The sequence below is a fragment of the Elephas maximus genome, chromosome 1 (assembly GCF_024166365.1).
Source record: "Elephas maximus indicus isolate mEleMax1 chromosome 1, mEleMax1 primary haplotype, whole genome shotgun sequence".
NCBI lineage: Eukaryota > Metazoa > Chordata > Mammalia > Proboscidea > Elephantidae > Elephas > Elephas maximus.
Window position 1 is genome coordinate 95,414,328 of NC_064819.1, and position 25,079 is coordinate 95,439,406.

The window sequence follows — 25,079 nt, forward strand, 5'->3', positions numbered from 1 at the left end:
TCATGTGTCTACTTGAGCCAAGAAGCTCACTGCTTACCAGTATCACTTTCTGTCTTATAGCCCAGTCCAATCCCTGTCTGAAGAGTTGGCATCGGGAATGGTTCAAGTGTTCAGCTAACAGAGCTTCCGGGGGCCGTGACCTCTGGGGTCCCTTCAGTCTCAATCAGACCATTAAGTCTGGTCTTTTTACAGGAGTTTGAGGTCTGCATCCCACAGTTCTCCTGCTCTGTCAGTGACTCTCTGTTGTGTTCCTTGCCAGGGCAGTCATCGGTGGTAGCCAGGCACCATCTAGTTCTTCCCATCTCAGGCTGATGGAGTCTCTGGTTTATGTGGCTATTTCTGTCTCTTGGGCTTATATTTACCTTGCATCTCTGGTGTTCTTCATTCTCCTTGGCTCCAGGTGGGTTGAGGCCAATTGATGAATCTTGTATGGCTGCTTGCTAGCGTTTAAGACTGCAGATGCCACTCACCAAAGCGGGATGCAGAACGTTTTCTTAATACATTTCGTTATGCCAATTGGCCTAGATGTTCCCTGAGACCACAGTCCCAAGCCCCCTGGCCCTGCTACTCTGGCCTTCAAAGCATTTGGTTGTATTCAGGAAACTTCTTAACTTTCAGTTTAGTCCATTTGTGCTGACCTCCCCTGTATTGTGTGTTGTCTTTCCCTTCACCTAAAATAGTTCTTGTCTACTATCTAATTAATGAATACCCCTCTCCCTCCTCACCTCATAACCATCAAAGAATATTTTCTTCTGTGTTTGAACTTTTTCTTGAGTTCTTATAATAGTGATCTCATACAATATTTGTCCTTTTGCAACTAATTTCACTAAGCATAATGCCTTCCAGATTCCTCCATGTTAAGAGGTGTTTCACAGATTCATCATTGTTCTTAATTGTTGCATAGTATTCCATTACGTGAATATACCACAATTTATCTATTCATCCTTTGATGGGCACCTTGATTGCTTCCATCTTTTTGCTATTGGAAAGAGTGCTGCAATGAACATGGGTGTGCATATATCCATTCGTGTGAAGGCTCTTGTTTCTCTAGGATATATCGCTAGGAGTGCGATTGCCGGATCCTATGGAATTTCTATTCCTAGATTTTTAAGGAAGAGCCAAATCGATTTCCAAGTGGTTGTACGATCTTACATTCCCACCACCAGTGAGCATAAACATTTGATTTTTAGAAGCTTCCTGTCATCTGGTTTCTCTTCTGGTGTTTGTGCGTTGTTGGTAATATTTGTATACTGTTTATGCCATGTATTAGAGCTCTTAGCGTTGTCCCTATTTTTCCTTCATAGTCTTCATTGTTTCAGATTTTATATTCAGGTCTTTGATCCATTTTGGGTTAGTTTTGGTACATGGTGTGAAGTATGGATCTTGTTTCATTTTTTTGCTGTTGGATATCCAGTTATGCCAGCACCATTTGTTAAACAGGCTGTCTTTTCTCCATTTAACAGACTTTGGGCCTTTGTCAAATATCAGCTGCTCATATGTGGATGGATTTATGTCTGGATTCTCATTTCTGTTCCATTGGTCCATGGATGTGTTGTTATACCAGTACCAGGCTATTTTGGCTACTGTGGCAGTATAATATCCAAAATCAGGGAATGTGAGGCCTCTTACTTTCTTCTTCTTTTTCAGTAATGCTTTACTTATGCAGGGCCTCTTCCCCTTCATATGAAGTTGGTGATTTCTTTCTCCATCTCATTAAAAAATGTGTTTGGAATTTGGATCAGGATTGCATTATATCTATAGGTCGCTTTGGGTAGAATAGACATTTTCACAATGCTGAGTCTTCTTATCCGTGAGCAAGGAGTATCCTTCCACTTATGTAGGTCTCTTTTGGTTTCCTGCAGTAGTGTCTTATAGTTGTCTTTGTTTAGGTCTTTTACATCTCTGGTTAGATTTATTCCTAAGTATTTTATCTTGTTGGAGGCTATTGTAAATGGTATTGATTTGGTAATGTCCTCTTCGATGTTCCCTTTGTTGGCATATAGGAATCCAACTGATTTTGTATGTTTATCTTGTATCCAAATAACCTGCTGAGATTCTAGTTTGAGTAGTTTTCTTGTGGATTCTTTAGGGTCTTCCCTAAACTTCTGTTTATCTGGAAATGCCCTAATTTCACCATCCCATGTGAGAGACAGTTTTGATGGATATACGATTCTTGGTTGGAATTTATTTTCCTTCAAGGCTTTATATATGTAATCCCACTGTCTTCTTGCTTGCATGATTTCTACTGACTAGTCCGAGCTTACTCTTATTGACTCTCCTTTGTAGGTGACCTTTTGTTTATCCCTAGCCGCTTTTAAAATTCTCTCTTTCTCTTTGGTTTTGGAAAGTTTGATCATAATATGTCTTGGTGAATTTCTTTTGGGATATACCTTGTGTGGGGTTCCATGAGCGTCTTGGATATATATCTTCTTGTCTTTCACGATATCAGGGAAGTTTTCTGCCAACAAATCTTCAAAAATTCTCTCTGTATTTTCTGTTCTCCCGCCCTGTTCTGGTACTGCAGTCACTCATAGGTTATTACTCTTGACAGAGTCCCACATAATTCTTAGAGTTTCTTCATTTTTTTTTAATTCTTTTATCTGATATTGCTTTGAATAAACTGGTGTAAAGTGTTTTATCTTCAGTCTCACTAATTCTGATTTCCATATCCTCAATTCTACTCCTCTGACATTCTGTTGAGTCATCTAATTCTGAAATTTTATCGTTAATCTTCTGAATTTCTGTTTGCTGTCTCTCTATGGATTTTTGCAGCCTATTAAATTTGTCATCATGTTCTTGAATAACCTTTTTAATTTCCTCCACTGCTTTATCTGTGTGCTTCTTGACTTGCTCTGCATTTTCCCTGATCTCCTGAAGAGTTTTATATATTAATCTTTTGTCTTCCACCTCTGGTAATTCCAGGAATATCTCTTCATCTAGAAGAGTCCTTGATTCAAGTCAGGTCTGGCAACTCTTCGCTGCTTCTAAACTGTCTCTCCCTCCTCCTTCCGCTCAGTCCGATGACTTACCTTTACTTTTGATGTTCAGGGCTCTTAGCTTGTCATATATATAATCAATTCACTTGTTTTTTCTTTTCTTTTCTTTTTTTTGGTCTTTGTTCTAACGGGGACCACTGGAAGTGTTTGACTGCTCTGCCATCTTGGCCCTGCCTGTACATGTGGGATTTTCAGTAAGAAAGAACAGGTAGGGACCATATTTTAGGGTAGAGAAGTTTATAGTCACAGAGATATCCACTGCTCTTATCTTAGACACTCTGAGTGTCCTTAAGTGGTGGTGGGAAGAGGAATTCTTGCAGAGAAATGGATTTGAGCTGCAATTGCACTACTATATGCTTTATGATCATGCCCCTCCATCCCTCTCTCCCACCTCACTTTCTCTATTTCCTGTATTTTAGGTTCTTTTAAAATAAAACTCAGGATCAAAAAGCAGAGGATAAGAAGTTTACCAGGTAAAAAGAAATCAGGAAGAAGCAACAACAAATTTTCATTAGTGGCACATGAAGATATTAATTTATTCCAATAATCCATACTAGGTGCATAACTCTACAGCTCCAGCAACAAGGAAAACTTGTCACCAGCCTTCCACCAACACTTCTGTACTCAGGACCAAGGTAGCCCCATCAGGAGGAGAGTCTCCCTTGGTGCAATGGAAGCATAAAAGAGGAACATCAAACTCAGACTGAGAATGGAGCTGGAGACAGGGAAACATGGTCAGAGAAGGACCTTGAAGCTGCCCTCCAAGCCCCTAGGGTCTCTTAGGGTAAACAGAGGCCTTTGCCCATCTCCTCCCTCCTGTGCTAAAGAGAAAAGCTTCCTCAGTTCTGTTCTGGAACTGTGCTGTGTAGGTTGCCTCAGACCTGGGGATTTCCCAGTCTCACAAGCTTCTCACAGACTTTTCAAATGGCAATAAATTTGTCAGCTTGGAACCCTTTTTCTAATTGGCTAAAACCTCACCTGACCAGCTTCGGTTTGGGTTTCTGCCAGCTGCTTCCCACCTGACCCAGAATTTTCTAGAGTTCTCTACACCATCTACATCACCACTACATTACTCAGGGCAGCTACTGCTAGACTGGACTGAGGGGAAATTGACTCAGATATCCTGATTCAGGGGTGCCTCACCTGAATCACCTGCTGGGCCACTGTGGAGGCAGGGTATTTAGTATGAGGGTAGTGTGTGTCCCATGGAGGTGGTTAGGTATATTGGTTTCTTAATGCTATGGTGACAAATACCACAAACTGGATAGCCTGTAAGAACAGAAATTTATTGGCTCACAGTTCTAGAGACTAGAAGCCCAAATCCAGGGAGTCAGCAGTGTCACTATCTCTAGGGGATGATCCTTCCTTGTCTCTTACAGCTTCTGATATCACCAGGCACAGTGGCATCACTAGGGTGATCTGTTGGTTATCTAGTGCTGCTATAATAGAAATACCACAAGTAGATGATTTTAACAAAGAGAAGTTTATTCTCTCACAGTCCAGTAGGCTACAAGTCTGAATTCAGAGAAGCAGCACCAGGGGAAGTCTTTCCTCTCTGTTGACTGTGGAGGAAGGTCCTTGTCAACAGTCATCCCTTGGTCTGGGAACATCTCACCGCAGGAACCTTGGGTCCAAAGGACACGCTTTGCTCCCAGCACTGCTTTCTTGGTGGTATGAGGTCCCATGTCTCATTGCTTGATTCTCTCTTTTACATCTCAAAACAGATTGGCTTAAGACACTATCTAGTCTCGTAGACCTCATCAGTATAATAGCTGCTAATCCATCTTATTACTTCATAGTGATAGGATTTACAGCATATAGGGAAATCACATCTGAAGATAAAATGGTAGGCAATCATACAAGGAAATCATGACCCAGCCAAGGTGACAGATATTTTGGGGAGACACAATTCAATCCATGACAGGTGGGGTCACCCCCGCTATGGACCTCCTCCCACACAAGACCATACATAATCCTTAGTAATGTTTTTTATATTAATATAAGTTGTAATGTAATGTAATATAAATTGTAATTCCTGTATATTACTGAATATAATGGCAAGAGTTATAAAATTAATACATGTCTGTTTATTATCAGTTATAATCTTGGAATATTATGTGATAAATATAGTTGTAAATTGCTTAAATGTAATATTTCTTAGATTATATATATACTAACAACAAAATTATTTTGTAAAGTCTTTCTGTATTGAATAACAACATACGTAACTGAGCAGAAACTTTTTTTTTCTTTTCCTTTAATTAGTACTTCATTCTCAAAAAAGTTATTGATACAGTTTCACAAATATAATTACCATGATATTGTAGCTAAAGCACCAGAAAATCTGACAAAATCAGGAACCATAAGCACACTGGCAGCAACGAAAACAATAGCACATGTTTCTGGGGCATGCAGACCAAACTATGTGATTTAAAGCATCATTGTAATTGGGCAATAATGACAGCTTGGCCTGGAGGGTATTAGAAGGATGTAAAAGTAAATTAGAATGGAGTTTTAGCCATGTAGGTATATATAGCGATACATGTAAACTGGGGTTATGAAAAATATTGTTGTTATAACTAACTACAGGGATATTTTTATTAAAAATATAAATTTTTGCTGAAACATTATACAAAAATTTTATAGTCAGTCATTTTGGTGTCACCCCCTCTGACAGTGCCACCTGATTCTGTCTGCGCCCCCTGCACACCTATAATGACACCATTCATTCCCTAGCATTACTTCTGATAGCACCAGTCATTCATTCCCTGACTTGTAGATGCATCGTCACATGACCGTCTTCCCGCCCTCTGTTTCTGTGTATCTTCTCCTCTTTTGTGAGGATACTAGTCATGTAGCATTAGGACCCACCCTACTCCAATATGACTTCATGTTAACTGATGACATCTTATAAGACTCTATCCTGGTGGCAGCACTTGGCTGCTAACCAAAAGGTTGGCAGTTTGAACCATTCAGCCACTCTGCAGGAGAAAGATATGGCACTCTGTGTCTATATAGATTAAAACCTTGGAAATCCTATGGAGCAGTTTTACTCTGTTCTAAACGGTCATTATGAGAGGGAATTCACTCGACAGCAATGGGTATTTCCAAACAAAGTCATTTTCACAGATACCCAGGGTAGGACTTCAACATATCTTTTTAGGGAGACACAATTCAACCCGTAACAACAGGATAAAGAAACAATTATTAATATGGATTGGGACTGCAGTAGTAGTAGACATTATAATAGTAGACATCATAGTGATAGGATTTATAGGATATAGGGGAATCACATCAGAAGATAAAATGGTAGGCAATCATGCAATCATACAAGGGAATAATGACCTAGCCAAATTGACAGATATTTTGCAGGGACACAATTCAATCCATGACAGGTGGGGTTCCCACAGGTGAAAGGTAAAAATTGTGGACAGTCTTCTGGAAACTCAGGGAGATACCATCACCTTAGTCACCATCCCTTGAAATCTGTGCTTGGTCACTGAGGTTAAATGTGAACATAGGAATCATCCTATCACCAGAAGGGCCATACAGGACCCTATTACATGGTCAAGCCAAAAATTAAGAAAATTATATATCCCAAATAGTTCTGTGGCTTCCCTAATGCCAGTGGTATTATAATTAGAAATGCTTTCCTTAGACTATTATCTTCCTGTGATAAAATTTGAGCAATTACCTCTAGTTTTCCCTAAATCTCTTTAAATCTATTTACAAATTTCCCCTGTGAGCACTTGAATTTTCCATGCCATAAGTAAATCAGCTCTTGTTATTCTGTACCAAGTTTTATCTCTAAAATAACAATTTAGGTAATCTGAAGAAATTCAATTCAGTAGCAGAGTGACCTTGGATAAATCATTTCAGCTCTGGAAGACTTGGTTTCACTTTGTCTTTAAAGAAGAATACACACCTCACAGCACTGCTGTCATAACTGCAGATATAATTCGTAAAAAGCCTGTGCAATCTATGGTGAGCAACATACACATTAGTTTTTAAAATAATAGCTGTGAATTCATCCTTCTGAACATCATTTACAAAGACAGAAAACTCTTCTTGTTCCTTCCCATCTCTATTCAGATGATGGAATCATTGTTGTTTCAATCCTCACTCTTACCTCATCATTACTGAGGGAAAGAGAAAAGGGAAAGTACATTAAATACTTTTGATCATGAATCTACTGCATTACTCTCTGAACTCCCACCTCCACAGAGCTACTGTGATTGTAACTATCATTTCAGATCTCAGAACATAGTCCTTCTCTTTGTAGTCTCACAAATACGGAAACTGAAGTGCAAAGCAGTCTTTTTTTCCTCCCCTTTTTTAAAAAAATTTTATTGTGCTTTAACTGAAAGTTTACAAATCAAGTCAGTCTCTCATATAAAAATTTATATGCACCTCCCTGTATACTCCTAGTTGCTCTCCCCCTAATGAGACAGCACACTCCTTCTCTCCACCCTTTATTTCCATTACCATTCAGCAAGCTTCTGTCTCCTTCTGACTTCTCATCTCCCCTCCAGGCAGGAGCTGCCCATATAGTCTCACGTGTCTACTTGAGCCAAGAAGCTCACTCCTCACCTGTATCATTTTCTATCTTATATTTCAGGCCAATCCCTGTCTGAAGAGTTGTCTTTGGGAATGGTTCTTGTCTTGGGCAAACGGAAGGTCTGGGGACCATGACCTCCAGGGTCCTTCTAGTCTCAGTCAGACCATTAAGTCTGGTCTTTTTATGAGAATTTGAGGTCTGCATCCCACTGCTCTCCTGCTCCATCAGGGACTCTCTGTTGTGTTCCCAGTCAGGGCAGTCATCGGTTGTAGCCAGGCACCATCTAGTTCTTCTGGTCTCAGGCTGATTGTAGTCTCTGATTTATGTGGCCCTTTATGGAGTGCAAAACAGTCTTAATACAAATTTACAAAAGAGAAGAAAAATGAATGAAACTTTGTGAGCTACATAGGTTATAATGGCAGAGAGTTTGTGGTCATTTTTCATTCATATTAATTTGCTGTAGAGGAAGTTGTTCCTCCCTGCAGCTACTGCTAACTGTATAAGCCCTGCCTTGTGCCACATGCCTGACCACCCTGCATTCTGCACTTTCATGAAAGGGGCTCTGTGTCTAAGCTCTGACACATCTATGTGGTTCCTTCCCAAAGGAAGAGCAGATCACAGAGGATGGCTACTTGTCACTTAACAATAATTTTGCATACCTGCAGCGTTAAGGTCCTGAGTTTCAAAGATGAAAATATTAGTCTCTGTCTTCAAGGACCAATTTGCCAATGATCAATTTGCTAAATTTACCAAAATTACCACTTTACCCAAATTTGTGCTTTTACTTTTCTATATCTAAAGTTTATAGCAGTTCATACTTGATGATTTGGTTTAGAAATATATTAGAGGGCTGTGAATTATAGGCCGCCAAGTTTCTGGGGCTTCCTCGCTTTCCCATGGCCCTCTTTCTCATGGTCTCTGGGAGCAGCAGCCCTGGGTCTGCTAGGTAGTATGTGCTTGTACAGATGCCACTCCATCCTTCTGCCAGAAAATGGCTCCAGTTTCCATGAAGCTTTGTAACAAATGCATTTAAGAAGATAAAAGATGGTCAACTATACGTCACAAAAATTTCAGAGATTTCTCTAAAAATGATTTTAATGAAAACCCAAATACACATTTAAAGTTTTTTCATAAATATGTTCTCTTGAATTTTATAAATTTTGTGAATTGTCCTTCAAAGAAATTGACAAAAAAAAACTAAAAATACTAAAATTTCTGGGGGAAAAAAAGCTTTCCAATATAAATATGAACTGAAAATTTTCTACCTGAAATGATATTTTTGTTAATATTCATTAGAAAAACAAAAAACAAGGTCAAGAATACTATTCCTTAAACAAAAATTGGTAAACTAGTAAATTTACTATATCTGTCAGGAGATAATTCAGCACACTGATGCTTGGGCCAATCACTGTGAATCAGCCATTCAGTGGATTGGCAAATTAATGGGTCAGTCCCTGAGACTCAATCCTTGAGATTGAGCAGGAATCATTACCTAAAAGTCATTTTTATCCACTTACTGTTTCCAGAAGAGAATTCTCAAATATCACATTCTCCAGGGAAAACCCCAGATATCCAGCAAAACTAAGACGAAGAGAAAAGGAGTTGGGATGTTGTACCCAGGATCTTTCAAGCATTGGTTCCATTTTTTCATCTGATTTTCAATTAGTGTACTTGCACATTGTCAGATCCACCCTCCTTTGTCTTGCTTGTCATCTCCTGTTTCCATGTCTACTATCTTTGTGCAGCAGCTGACTACATAACACTATGGCACACTCTTTAGACTGGTTGCCCTGTAATTCTGAGTCAGATTAGTTCTTTATGAAACTGGAAAAAAAAGACTTGTTAGGAGCAACCTGAGATGAACAGGACCCCTATGGAGTGCCAAGAAACACTGCTCACCTAAAGACCAGTGTGGACCTTGCAGCTGAATGTTCCAACTCTACACACACCCCAAACTCCCAATCTTCTGATCGATGGTGCCTTTCTGCATTGCAACTCCCCACTAGATCTTATGTCTCTCTTATCACAACATTTCTCTTTTCTAAGAATGCATGGTACCAACCTATTTTCAGAGAGAGAGACACCTGTCTTCAGAGAATAACAAGAGGATAATGGGGTATCCTTCCTCATCACACAGGGGCTGTGCTTGAACAGTGCCTCCTCAGACAAGGGGTTATGGGAGAAACTCCATAGTAGAAATCAAGTAAGGACTTAAAGGATTTTGGCAGGTGAATGGGCCATGACTATGAAAAAAGTTTTGGAAAGGAAATAGGAAAGCAGGTGACACAATGTCAATTTGTGTTCAGTGACACAAATTGGAAAAGTTTGAGGGAAAATGGATGATCCAACCTATAGGACAGAGTAGAACTGCCCCATAGGGTTTCCAAGGAGTGCCTGGTGGATTCAAACTGCTAACCCTTGGGTTAGCAGCCTTAGCTCTTAACCACTACGCCACCAGGGTTTCTGACCCTGGAATAGGAGCCTAGATAGAACTCATCATTTTCATAGTTCCTCCTGCTGCAAGGAAACATCCTCAGAAAAGGAATGAGGCTGAAACTGAGATTTTCTGTTATAGACTTGCGTATGAATGAGCTTTTTCCTGACCAATTCCTTCATGTTCCTTTGTCCTGTCAGTCTCTTCATCCATTCCCCCACATCAGTAGAGTTACTAGTGATTTAACCACTTACAGTTCACCTATATATGTCATTCTTTCCTGCTTATCTCTGGTTTTTTCTCCCATCTCCGCTTCCCTGAGGATACCTGGGATATGCCAGAGACAACGCTTCCCCCAGCTTCTAGCTATCTATGGTCAGCATATTCCTTTGTCGCCAGAGAAAAAAACTTAAACATCTCTCTGTGGGATCTTTTCAGTGTCCACTTCTACTGTGTATGCTCAGACAGTGAAGAGACCCTCTAATAATTGGCTATATAAAAGATATTCCAGCTCTGCTTAAACTCAGATCCTAGGTCATGGTTTATGTACAACGGCAACATCAGCAATATTTTGTGAGAGAAGAATCTTATACCCTCAAATGGGGAAGTGTATAATATTGTTAGGGACCCTAGACCCAGAAATTGTCCCCAATTCTCTACTGAGCTGGGTGTTATACAATATTCATCATTACTTAGCTCCCCTGATAATTTTACTTGAAGAAGACTATGAAGCCAGGCTAAGATTTTATAATTCTGGACAGGAGTCCCACACATGGGAGTAATGCTATCCGGCTTGAGACAGTCTGTTAAAGTTGCAATATTCTCTCTTTCATTCAATATTCATCATGTATAAAGAAACTAGAGTGTTGCTCTGAGCCATTGAGCATTGGCAAAAAAAAAAAAAAAAATTGGGAATTCTTGTCTACAACATATCCTTTCCGTGGATTACGCTCTCTTCAGAGAAAATAAGCAACTAAAACATTTAAAGAAAAAGAGATACCTTACGACATACACCAAAATGCTTTGGTATAACATAGTTATGTTTGAATATATGCTTCATCAACTAAGTTTTTAGGGCAAATAAACATCTCTGAGTCACACTTTCCCTGTTACAAAGCAGGTAACATAACATCTTTTATGCATAGTTATTGTAAGGTTTAGAAATAATCCTTACAGTATGTACTATGTAAGACAACCTTGCATATAATATATGGTTTTGGTTAACAAAAATATCAATTACGATCAAAATTACCTTCTAGTAAGAGTGAATTTTGCCCATGAAGACCCTATGTGTCTATCTCTGTCCCATAAGGAGTATGATATGGATTCTCTGGTTAATAATATTGGATTTATTTTTCAATCTAATGATGAAAGGTGAAATGTATGCAGGAAAAGAAGGGGAGAGAGAAATGACAAATTGAAAGAAGGCAGTGTGCTCCAAGTAGTGGAGTAATTCATGAAAAACCTAAGATGATTTAAGACCAAAAAAAAAAAAAAATCTAATGTGCAATTTCAACATTTTACATTTCATTGTGATATGTGAACCTTCCATCTAAGCCTGAGAACTTCAGCAGAAGATCTGCTTCATGCAACAAATTTGCATTTGTGGTTGATCAAGATGGTAGAGGGAAGAGATTCAAGGAGAAGGGAATATGTTACACAGTTATGTGTTACCTGTTACAGAACTATGCATAAGCAATAGACATGGTATTCTAAAGATAGATAGTATGTCTTGACTCCACATAACAAAATCATCAATTAGGAATGATTCATACATTAAGGATGCCCATTATGTTTCAAAATAGAAAGTACAGAAAGAGGATACTCTTTAAAGTTGATTGTTTCAGTCTGCATACATGCCATCACAGATTCATTTCTAACTCTCTGCTCTTCAATCCGAAGTACTGGCATAATCCTAAAGTTGGTTCCCCACTTGCTCATAAGGAGTGCTGGTTATTCTCAGTTTGCCTGGCCAGGTCCATCCTCTATCCTTATCAACCTTGTTTGTTCAACAAAAGCCAGGCTAAAACTCTAACACTAGGTTAATCTTTCCAGTTGGCTTCTGGTTGGGTACAGCCAGTTGGAGGTACCAGCAGGAGATTGGAGGATTGGAGGAGAGCACAGTCATGCTGTATAGTCCTAATCCTTCCCCGCTATGGTTCACAATTTTTCTGGCAGTGGCTGGGCCCTCCACACTATAGCTCCTGCCAGCTTTCCTTGCCCTTTTAGGCCTAGAAGTGATAATGATTCCCCACTCTTTCTAGTCTTTAATAGGAACCTCAAAATTCCTTATCTGTCACCTGCTTACACCTTAACCCTTCTCACACCTCTGTTGTTCTTGTCTTGTGTCATTAAGTCAATTCTGAATCATGGCAACTTCATTTGTTGCAGCATAAAATTGCACCATAGGGCTTTCTTGGCTATAGTCTTTATGGAAGCAGATCTTCAGAACTTTCCTTCCACCGTGCTGCTAGGTGGATTCAAGCTGCCAACATTCTGGTTACCAGCTGAGCACAAACCATTTGTGCTACCCAGGGACCTCCACACCTCAGTCCTATAATTAAATTATCTTCCATTTGAATTATCTAAGTGGAAATGTGTTTCCTGCTGGGATCCTGATTGATACAAAATGGCTACCATCACCATCTGTGATAAAATGGCCTCTTATTCATACCTAACAGTGTATAATGAGATTTTTCTTTCTGAGAAAGTTTGAGCTAGAATCTCAACATATATTATTGACCAGAATTGTATAAGATCTACCCAGCCCTGAACTAGTTCATAACATAGAAGATGAGATTACTGTGACTAACTTGAACTAATCATCTGACATGAAAAAGATATTGGACTAGTTACATTTTCCCCTTACAACCATCACTTCAAATATGGTGATAGGTAGCTTAAAAGTAAAAGAATGGAAAAAGATATATCATGCAAAATGTGATGAAAAGAAAACAGGTGTGTCTATATTAATATCAGATACACTGGACATCAAATTAAAGAAAATTACTAGGGACAAAGAAGGATATTATATAATGATAAAAGGGTAAATCCACCAAGAAGACCAACAATCCTAAATGTGTATGTCCCGAGCAACAGAAGTGTAAAATATATAAAACAAAACTGATAAAACTGAAAGAAGAAATAGACAAATCCACGAATCAAGGTGGAGATTTCAACACCCCTGCCTGAATAATAAATACAACAGCTAGACTGACAACCACCAAAATACAGAAGAATTCAACAATGCCATCAACTAACAGGATCTAATCAAGATATGAAACACTCCACCCAAGAGCAGCAGAACACACAAGTCTTCTCAAGTGTCCATATATCATACATTAACAAAGAGCATATTCTGGGCCATAAAACAACCCTCAACACATTTAAAAGGATGGAAACCCTGGTGGCGTAGTGTTTAAGAGCTATGGCTGTTAACCAAAAGGTTGGCAGTTCAAATTCACCAGGCACTACTTGAAAACTCTGTAGGGCAGTTCAACTCTGTCCTATAGGGTCACAAGGAGTTGGAATTGACTCAATGGCAACTGGCAGGTTTGTGTTTTTTTAGCTTGGTTCTCCAATGACAATGGATTCAAACTAGAAATCAACAACAGAAAAATAACTGGAAACTCTCGAAACACTCAGAAACTAAATGGCACATTATATTCCATCGGTCAAAAGGGAAGTCTCAAGGAAAACAAAAATATATATTGAACTGAATGAAAAAGAAAATACATTACATCAAAATTTCAGAAGTGCTGAAAGGGAAGTTTATACCACTAAATGATTACATTAAACAAAAGGAAAAGTCTCAATTCAATAATCTAAGGTCCCTCCTCAAGAAAAAACAAAAGAATAAAATAACCAAAGTAAGTAAAATGAAAGAAATAAAAAAGATATGAGCAGAAATCAATAAAATCGGTAACAGAAAAACAACAGAGAAAATCAGTAAAGCAAAAGCTGGCTCTTTAAAAAAATCAATTAAATTGGCAAACCTCTAGCAAAACTGACAAAAGCAAAAAGAGAAGGCAAAAACTACCTATATCAGGAATTAGACAGGTGATGATATCACTGCAATCTCTCCTGACATTAAAAAATAAGGGAATACGCAAAGGACAAGCACGGTAACTACTACACTATATACAATTCTGCAACAACGGTAATAACAATCAAAAATTTGTGAGTGGTTACATAGGTAGATATATATGCTATATAGATGTAGGAGGGCATACAGGAGGGCATTCGTGTGCATATATAGGTACAGTTGTGGGCATTTGTATACATACATGTGCTGCATATATGTTCGTACATATAATAGAGCATATGGGGGCAGAGTTTTGGAAACTTCTTAGACAGATCCAAAAACCTCGTGGGACTGAGTTACTGGGCTTCAAGACTAAGGACCATACATCTAGGTCAATTGTCATAACATAGTTCATAAAGATAGTGTTCTACATGCTAATGTGGTGAGTAGTGTGTGGGGTCTTAAAAGCTAGTGAATAGTCATCTAAGATACAACTATTGGTCTCTTCTCGTCTGAAGCAAAGGAAAGTGAAGGAAACCAAAGACTCAAGGAAGCAATTAGTCCAAAAGACTAATGGCCCACATGAACCACAATCTCTTGATTAGAATAGGAGAAAAAGATAGAAGAAATCTCAAAGTCGTAAAAAAGAACAGACTTACTGGGATGGTAGAGACTGAAGGAACCCCCGAGACTACCACCCTAAAACACTCTTTTAGCCGGAAACTGAAGCTGCTCCCGGAAGTCACCGTTCAGCCAAATAACAGATTGGCCTATAAAATAAACAACTCCAGTGAGGAATGTGCTCTTAGAACAATCAGCTATAGAAGACTGGACGAGCAATATCTGCCCAAAAGCAAAGATGAGAAGGCAAAAAAGGGCAGGGAAACCAGAGGGATGGAAAAGGTAAGCCAGGGTGCAAATGGGGAGAGTGCTGACACATTGCAGGGACAACAACCAATGTCATGCAACAATTTGTGTATGAAGTGTTGCATATAACCTACATACACCCTCCCGGATACTACAAATCATCTCTAAACCAAACCAAACCCATTGCCAGCGAGCAGACTTCAGCTCCTAGAGACCCTATACCACAGAGTAGAACTGTCCCATTGAGTTTCCAAGGAGCAGCTGGTGGATACAAACTGCCGAACTTTTGGTTAACAGCCGAGCCCTTAACACTGTGCAATCAGGATTCCAAATCATATATATAGATGACTAATAAGTCTTGATACATCATAAATGCTGCAACGATAGTCACTTCATCACAATTGAAGACTTGCTCTGGAAGGCAGCTGTCTTAGTTATCTACTGCTACTAATAACAGAAATATCACAAGTGGATGGCTTCAACAAACAGAATTTTATTCTCTCACAGTCTAGTAGTCTAGAAGTCAGAATTCAGGTCATCAGGGCCAGGGGTGGCTTTCTCTCTGTGTCAGCTCTGCAGGAAGGTCCTTGTCATCAATTCCACTGGTCAAAGAGCTTCTCAGTGCAGAAACCTCTGGTCCAAAGAACAAGCTCTGTTTCCTGCATTGCATTCTTGGTGATACGGGGTACCCATATCTCTCTGCCTGCTTCTTTTTTTTTATATCTCAAAAAAAAAATTGGCTTAAAACACAATCTAATCTTTAAGATTCAGTCCTGCCTCATTAACATAATTGCCACTAATCCTATCTCATTAACGTCATTAAAAAAAAAAACAACTCACTGCCATCGAGTCCATTCCCACTCTCAGCAACACTATAGGACAGAGTAGAACTGCCCCAAATGGTTTCCAAGGACCTCCTGGTGGATCCAAACTGCCAACCTTATGGTTAGCAGCCATAGCTCTTAACCTCTACACGACCAGGGTTTCCATTATGGTAGAGATAGAATTTATAACCCATAGGAAAATCACATCAGATGACAAAATGGTGGACACTAACACAGTACTGGGAATCATGGCCTAGCCAAATTGATACGCATATTTTGGGGGGATATGATACAATCCATGACAGTAACCTTTCTCTTCTATGAGTTTCTGGAGCTCTTCTGGGCACACTGATGCAGCCTGGGCATCAGCTATGCTGACTTGCCCATGATCTTGAAGTTCAGGAGGTTGGAGTGCTTTCCCAGCTAGCCAGCCATCCTACTAACCTGAAATTTTTCTGCTCACTGTCCTTAACCTCCTCATGCTTAGCCTTGGGGGGATTGCTCTGGCCACTTCATTGCTTTTTAGGAGTCATTTCTTCACAGAAAAAAAGGGTATAAACAACACAAGTAGCAAACAAACGGGACGCAAGGTGAACAATGCTCAAACAACAGCACTGGGGAGAGATTGAGGGTCTGTAAAATGGCAAGAGGCTACAGCAGGGGATGCCTGCACTTCACTTTATTCTTGTGAATTCATCCAGTGCTCCGTGAGCGGCAAATTCAAGTTCTGCTTTTTGGAAATTTTTTTTTTTTTAATATTCTCAATCCGTGGTTGGTAGAATCCACAAATGCAAAACCTGTGCATACAAAGAGAAACTGTATATTAATCACGGTCAGGTGACATTGGAAGAGGGATTAAAATATATATCAATAAAACAGAAAAGGAAACCTGCAAATAGATTCACACAAGAATGGCCAACTGATTCTTGACAAAGGAGCAAAAACAATTTGATAGAAAGGATAGTGTTTTCTACAAATGGTTGTGGAGCAATTGGATATCCATAAAAACAATCCCGTTGCCAACAAGTTGATTCTGATTCATAGCTACCCTACAGGACAGAGTAGAACTGCCCCATAGAGTTTCCAAGGAGCACCTGGTCGATTGGAACTGCCAATCTTTTGGTTAGCAGCTGTAGCACTTAACTACTAGGTCACCAGGGTTTCCTTGGATAGGCAAAAAAAATGAAACTTGATCTAAATCTAATTCCTTATACAGAAACTAAGTCAAAACGGATTATAAATGTAAAGAGAAAATATAAAATTTTAAAGCTTTTTGATGAAAACATAGAAAAAATCTTCAGGATCTAGAGTTTGGAGAGCATTTCTTAAATGTTACATGAAAAGCACAATTCATAAAATAGAAATCAATGAATTAGGCTTCATTAAAGTTAAAAACTTTTCCTTTGAAAAAGACCATGTTAACAGGCTGGAAAAAACATGTTGCAGACTAGGGGAAAATATTTACAAACCACGTATTGCACAAATGACTAGTAAAAATAATAAAATAGTGACAATACCAAATATTGACAAGAATGCAAAGAAATTGGACTTCTCACACATTCCTGGTGGCAATGTGAAACGTTACATCTACCCCATAAAGCAATTTGACAGTTCCTTAAAAACTAAATTACTACCTGAATCAACAGTCACGCTTTTTAGCCATCAACCCCTAAGAAATGAAAACTTAGGTCTACTCGAAAGCCTGTACCTGATTGTTCATAGACGCTTTATTTTTAATAGGCAAAAACTGGAAACAACTGTTATGTCCTACAACAGACAAATGGTTAAACAGACAGTACAACCATCCCACGGAATACAACTTAGCAATGAAAAATGAATGACTTAAGGATGCACACAACACACTGGATAGAACTCATAGGCATTATGTTGAGTGATGAAGCCAACCTCAAAAGCTCATAGACTATATAATTTCATTTATGTAGCATTCTCAAATGATAAAAATTATATAAACGGAATGAAAATGAGTTGCTGCTATGGTTTAGGAATGGTGGGAGAGGGGAGTGGGTGTGACTCTAAAGGGGTAGCACAAGAGCGAGATCTATGGTGATGGAATAGTTCTGTATATTGATTGCAGTAGTGGTTACACAAATATACACATATGACAAAATCACATAGGACCATACACACACATTGTTTTGATATTGTACTATAGTTAACTAAGAAGACCTGAGGGGCCAAATGAGGGAGGAGTATATACGAGCTCTCTGTTCTCTTTACAACTTCCTGTGAATCTATAATTATTTCAAAATAAGAAGGTTATTTAAAAGTGTTTAATTCAAGATGGTACCAAATAGAAATTATCCAAAGTGAAACACAAAGAGAAAAAAGAGACGGAAAAATATAGGATAGCATATCAAACCGTATCAAATGGATTAACATATGTTTGCCTTAAAAAGTTTCACATCACCTTCATTTTCTTTCTTTCCTTTTTTTTTTTTTTTTAACTCTTTTTTGTTCTTGTGTTTCACTCTGGGAAATTTTTATTGACCAATTTGAAATTCATTGATTATTTCCTCGACTGTATCAAAAGCATTCTTCATTTCTGTTAATGTATTTTTATTTCTAGCATTTCCATTTGATTTTTCCTATAGTTTCTCTCTCTGTTGAAAATACCTATCAATCTTACCTGATTTACCTGCAGGCTGTCTTCCCCACTTGAGACTTTAACATGTTAATCATCGTTGTTGCTTTTAGGTGCCCAATGGGAACCGACCCATGGTGACATTATGTACAATAAAACAAAACACTGCCCAGACCTGCACCATCCTCCAATCATTGCCATGTTTGAGTTCATTGTTGCTGCCACTGTGTAAGTCCATCTCATTGAGGGTCTTCTTTTAGCTGACCCTCTACCTTACCAAGCATGATGTCCTTCTCCAGGGACTGGTCCCTCCTCATAACACATACAAAGTACATGAGACAAAGTCTTGCCACCCTTGCTTCCACAGAGCATTCTGTCTGAACTTCTTCCAAGACAGATTCAGGCAGTCCATGGTATATTCAGTATACTTTGCCAACAGTATAATTCAAAGGCATGAATTCTTCTGTCTTCTTCATTCATTGTTCAGCTATTGCATGCATATGAGGTAATTGAAAACACCATGGCTATGTCAGTCGCTCCTGAGCCCTTAAAGTGACATCTTTGCTTTTAAACATTTTAAAGAGGTCTTTTGCAGCAGGTTCGTCAAATGCAATATGTCTCTGATTTCTTGGCTGCTATTTCCATGTTTTTTTTATTTCCATGGGTTTTGATTGTAGAGAGAAGAAAAATAAATCCTTGACAATTTCAAACTTTTCTGCATTTACCTTGATGTTGCCCATTGGTCCAGTTGTGAGGATTTGTTGTTGTTGTTGTTATGCTGAAATATAATCCATACTGAAGGCTGTAGCCTTTGATCTTCATCAGTAAGTGCTTCAAGCCCTGTTCATTTTCGGCAAGCAAGATTTTGTCATCTGCATATTGCAAGTTGTTAATAAGTCTTCCTCCAATCCTGATATTGAGTTCTTCTTCATATAACCAGACTTCTCAGATTATTTGCTCAGCATACAGAATGAATAACTATGGTGAAAGTTTATAACCCTGATGCACACCTTTTCTGATTTTAAACCACTCAGAATCCTCTTGTTCTATTCAAACAACTGTCTCTTGGTCTATGTACTGATCAAGTATGTAATCAAAATGCATTAATAATTACTGGTGATTGGAATGTAAAGGTTGGAGATCACATGATAGAATTTCCTCAGACAAATGACTTATTCATTGCAAATATCTTTTTTCAACAACATAAGCAGCAACTATACACTCGGGTCACACCAGATTGAAAACACAGGAATCAAATCCACTAAATCTGTATAAAAAGAAGATAAAGAAGCTCTATATCATCAGTCAGACCAAGGCCAGGGACCGACTGTAGAACAGGCCATCAGTTGCTTATATGAAAGTTCAAATTGAAGCTGAATAAAATTAAAAAAAAACCACGAGAGACAAAGTACAACCTTGAGTATATCCCACTTGATTTTTGGAGACCATCTCAAACATAGATTTGACACATGGAACACTAATGACTGAAGACCAGACAATTTGTGGGATGATATCAAGGACATCATACATGAAGAAAGCAAAAAAATTCATTAAAAAGACAGGAAAGAAAGACCAAACTGGATGTCAGAACAGACTCTGAAACTTGCTCTTGAACGCAGAGTAGCTAAACTGAACAGAAGAAACGATCACGTGAAAGAGTTGGATGGAAGATTTCAAAGGGAGGCTCAAGAAGACAAAGCAAAGTATTATGATGAAATGTGGAAAGACCTGAAGTTAGAAAACCAAAAGCAAAAAACAGGCTTCACATTTCTGAAGTGGAAAGAATTGAAGAAAATTTTCAATCCTCGAGTTGCAATACTGCAGAATTCTGTAGGCAAAATATTCAATGAGGCAGTAAGCATCAGAAGAACATGGAAGGAATACCCGGACTCACTGTACTGAAAAGGATTGGTCAGCATTCAAACATTTCAGGAGGTAGCATATGATGAAATTCCAATGGCAGCAAAAAAAAACAAAAACCCGTTGCATTCCAGTAGGTTCTAACTCATAGTGACCCTATAGGGCAGAGCAGAACTGCCCCATTGGGTTTCCAAGGAGTGGCTGGTGGATTCAAACTGCCAATCTTTTGGTTAACAGCCAAGTTCTTAGCCTCTGTGCCACCCAATGGTACTGAAGTAAGACGTCCAAGACACTGAGGGCATTGGTGAAAAACGAGACTCCAGGAATGGACAGAATACCAATTGCAATGTTTCAGCAAATGGATTCAACTCTGGAAGCACTCACTCATCTATGCCAAAAATTTGGAAGACAGCAACTGGGTCATCTAACAGGAAGAGATCCATATTTGATGCATTCCAAACTAAGGTGACCCAAGAAAATGGAAAATTATTGAACAATATCATTAATATCTCAAGCAAGTAAAAGTTTGCTAAAGATCATTCAAAAATGATTGCACAGTACATTGACAGGGAACTGTCAGAAATTCAAACTGGATTCACAGGAGACATGGAAAGGAAGAAGTAAAACTATAATTATTTGCAGATGATGTGATACTATACATAGAGAACCCAAAGGACTCCACAAGAAAACTACTGGAACTAATAGATTTAGCAGAGTAACAGGATATAAGATAAACACAAAAATCAGTTGGATTTTTATGCATCAATAAAGAGAACTACAGAAAGGAAATCAGGAAAGCACCACCATTTATAATGGCCTCTAAAAAAATACAATACTTAGGAATAAATCTAACCAGGAATGTAAAAGACCTATACAAAGAAAACTACAAAACACTACTGCAAGAAACCAAAAGAGATCTACGTAAACGGAAAAACATACCATGCTCATGGATAGGTAGACTCAACATTGTGAAAATGTCAACTCTACCCAAAGCAATCTACAAACACAATACAATCGCAATCCAAATACCAACAGCATTCTTTAAAGAGATGGAAAAACTAATCATTGACTTTCCCTGAAAGGCAAGAAGCCCCGGATAAGTAAAGCATTACTGAGGAATAAAGTAGGAGGACTCACACTACCTGACCTCAGAACCTACTACACAGCTAGGGTAACTGGCACAGCCAGGTACTGGTACAACAACAGATACATTGATCAATGGAACAGAATTGAGAACCTAGATGTAAATCCATCCACCTATAGTCACTTGATCTTCGGCAAAGGTCCAAAGCCCATCGAATAGGGAAAAGAATCTTTTTAACAAATGGTGCTGACAAAAATGGATGTCCATCTGCAGAAAAATGAAACAGGACCCATACCTCACACGATACACAAAAACTAATTCTAAATGGATCAAAAATTAAACATAATATGAAAAACTATGAAGAAAACGGGAGAAAAAATAGGATCGATGCTAGAGGCCCTACTACATGGCGTAAACAGGATACAAACCATAACTAACAACACACAAACTCCAGAAGATAAGATAGATAACTGGAATCTTCTAAAAATTAAACACTTATGCTCATCAAAAGATTTCAGTAAAGGAGTAAAAAGAGAACCTACAGGCTAGGAAAAAAAATTTTGGCTATGACAAATCCGACAAAGGTCTAATCTCTAAAATCTATAAGAAAACCCAACATCTCTACAACAAAAAGCAAATAATCCAGTTAAAAAATGGGCAAGTAGTGCCCGGGGTCTTAAAAGCTTTTGAGCAGCCATCTAACATACATCTTTTGGTCCCATCACATCAGGAGCTAAGAAAACCAGAGACACATAGTATCTATTAGCCCAAAGGACTAAAGGACCACAAGCACCACATTCTCCACTAGCCTAAGGCCAGAAGAACTACATGGTGCCTGGATATCACCAACCACCACTCTGACAGGGATCGCAACAGAGAGTTCCACACAGAATGGGAGAAAAATGTAGAACAGAACTCAAATTCACACACAAAAAATCTAGATTACTTGTTGACAAAGCCTGGAGGAACCCCCGAGACTATGGCCCACAGACACTCTGCTAACCCAGAACTGAAACCTTTCCCAAAGTGCACTGTCAAAGACTAGACAGGCCTATAAAACAAACAATAACACATGTGAGAAGAGTGCTTCTTATTTCAATCAAATATACTAGCCCAAATGGTCAACTCCTGTCCAAAAGCAAGACAAGAAGGCAGGAAGGGACAGGAACTGGATGAATGAACATAGAGAATACCAGGTGGAAAGGGGGATCACACTGTCACATTGTGGGGATTGCAACCAGTATCACAAAACAATGTACATACCAATTTTTTATTGAGAAATTAACTTGAGTTGTAAACATTCACTTAAAGCACAATAAAACTAAAAGGAAAGAAATCAAAGGGTAAATATGTCCACAGACAAGAGGAGCTCTGTCCCCTGAGGATTCCTACACCATCAGATGATGCTGGAGGAAACAAGGGATAGGTTGAGCATGAGTCAGCACTCGTAATGAGGGACGCCAGAACCTAAAGGAGCTCTGCCTCTCTCGTGGGCCCACAGTGAAAGGAAAAAAATTTGCACCTTATGCCACTCCACTGTGGAAAGCTTTGGAGACTGGGGTGTTCCATGTGGCGGTAATAGATATCTACGCCCTAAGATGTCTTTTCCAGCATCATGACAATCTGGAAAGTTCTGTCCCCATTGCTGATATGGGCTGGGGACATAAGGCCAGCTGCCTGCATCCCATGTACTGGGTGATGTTTCCGAGGTGTGTATGAGACCCACACTTAACCAATCAGAATCTTCCTTAAAATTGTGCAAACCCTAGTAGACACTCTGGAGACACACAGCAGAGACAGACACGCACACAGAAACAGAGATAAGATGTAAGGTGGTGAGAAACAGAGATGCAGAAACATAAAGTGATGCAGGAAATAGTGAGAAAGGAGTAGACACACAGAGAGAAAAACAAAAATAGAGAGAGACACATAAAAAGACCCAGAGAGACACAGAGAGAAATATACAGGAACAAAGAGACAGAGAAACAGAGAAAGGTGCATAGATACAGCAGAAAGAAAAGAGATGAAGGCTGCACTGAATAGCTGAATCTAGTCATTTCTGAAATCAACCTGATCCACAGACTTTCTTGTTACATGAACAAAATAAATTTCAGTTGAGTTTCTACTGAATTATATTCTTAGGGATCACAACACAGGGTCCCAGACAGAGCTGGAGAAAAACCTAGAACAAAATGCTAACTCAAAGACAAACACCAGTCTTGCGGACCTGACAGAGATGGCAAAAACCCTGAGAGTATGGTCCCCGGACACCCTTTCAGCTCAGTAATGAGATCACTCCTGAGGTTCACCTTTTAGCCAAAGATTGAACAGGCCTATGGAACAAAGCAAAAAGGGGCGCACCAGCCCTGGGGCAGGGACTAGAAGACAGGAGGGAACAGGAAAGCTGGTAATAGGGGACGCACGGTTGAGAAGGGAAAGCGTTGACATGTCATGGGGTTGTTAACCAATGTTATAGAACAATGTGTGTAGTGTTTGATGAGAAGCAAGTTTGTTCCCTAAACCTTCACCTAAAATACAATTAAAAAAAAATAAAAAGAATTACATTCTTATTGCTGGTTATACTTTCTCAAAAATAAAAATAGGCCTTGATCCATGTGATTACCAGGAATATATGTGAAACATTGGTCTGGTTCTCTGTGACACCAGAAGTCACTCTCTCTTCCTCTAAACAACTTCACCATGCTTACCTGCACAATTCTTACCAAACCGGAAGAAAGTCCAGGATACCCTAAAGTCACTGCACTGAACATTGATTCTAAAGAACCATGGACAAAGGAACAATTGAATTTACTTTCTATGTCCTCCGCCTACCCTTACGTGAACTCATGATGCTTCTAGCCTCCTTTCAAGGAGGAGCTCCTCTTTCTGGCCACAGGTTTTGAGATTGGCTAGGTCACCTCATGGAGCCCTGGTGGTACAGCAGTTAAGAGGTTGGCTGCTATCCAAAAGGTCAGCCGTTCGAATCCACCAGCCACTCCTTAGAAACCCTATGGGGGCAGGTCTACTGTGTCCTATAGGGTCACTATGAGTCAGAATCAACTTGACGGCAATGGTGTCAGTCATCTCACAATTTCTTCCCCTCATCCTGGAGTAGTTTTCTGCCTCTGCCCAGTTAAGGAAGCTCAGAGTACAGATAAGTCATAAACATGTTTAATTTTGAAAGAAGCTCTATAGTCAGTTAAATGGGTTCACTGTGTATCTCTTAAGCAGTCTGTGGGAGGAATAGAAACAGAAAACTCCATGGGGTCTGTGTAGACGCAGCTGGCAGCACACATGGCAGAAGCTTATGGGTCAGTGCAGGAACCAGAGTCACAGCCAGGTCCCTGGGGCAGGGGTCACAGGAGGTGAGCTGGCAGCTGTGTCAGAACCACTGCAGGATTCAGATCTCATAGGGGGACCAAGCAGACACAGGCAGCTGGGATTCTGAGCGAGACAAGGCAGGCATTACAGCACAACAAGAAGCAATCCTAGTCAAAACATCCTCAGGAGTCAGTGCAGGAGCCCTGCAGAGAAGAGAGGGAGAGTGATGAGAACACGGTTCCCTAAGGGACACACACCCTCTGCCCCCCTTCAGCGTCCCTGCAGCACCAGGGTGTATCATCAATACCTGCCCCAATATCTATGTAACCTGGAAACCTTTAACTGATTTAACTTTAACTGTGAACACAAAATGAGATGTGTTGGAGGTTGGGGTTGCGGGGCAGCTCTTACCCTTCTGGGGAATATGAATTTTTTCAATCTTTTTAGCAAACTCACCGGTAGCCTCTTTAGGCCACTGGGGAATGCCTACAGGGCAGGAGCCATCAGTA

General features: G+C 39.4%; 1 protein-coding gene across 6 annotated transcripts in view; it reads right to left on the reverse strand.

Moving 5' to 3' along the window:
- LOC126078851 (HLA class II histocompatibility antigen, DQ beta 1 chain-like) overlaps nt 1–25,079 on the reverse strand; it is a 215,417-nt gene that overhangs the window by 183,453 nt on the left and 6,885 nt on the right. The window contains exon 6 of one of the 6 annotated variants that reach the window (XM_049889667.1): nt 19,076–24,773. The exons of the other annotated variants lie outside the window; for them this stretch is intronic. Coding sequence (XP_049745624.1) covers nt 24,760–24,773 — 14 coding nt within the window. The 3' untranslated portion in view covers nt 19,076–24,759. Of the gene's footprint in view, nt 1–19,075; nt 24,774–25,079 lie in introns of those variants that run through there. 6 annotated transcript variants of the gene reach the window in all.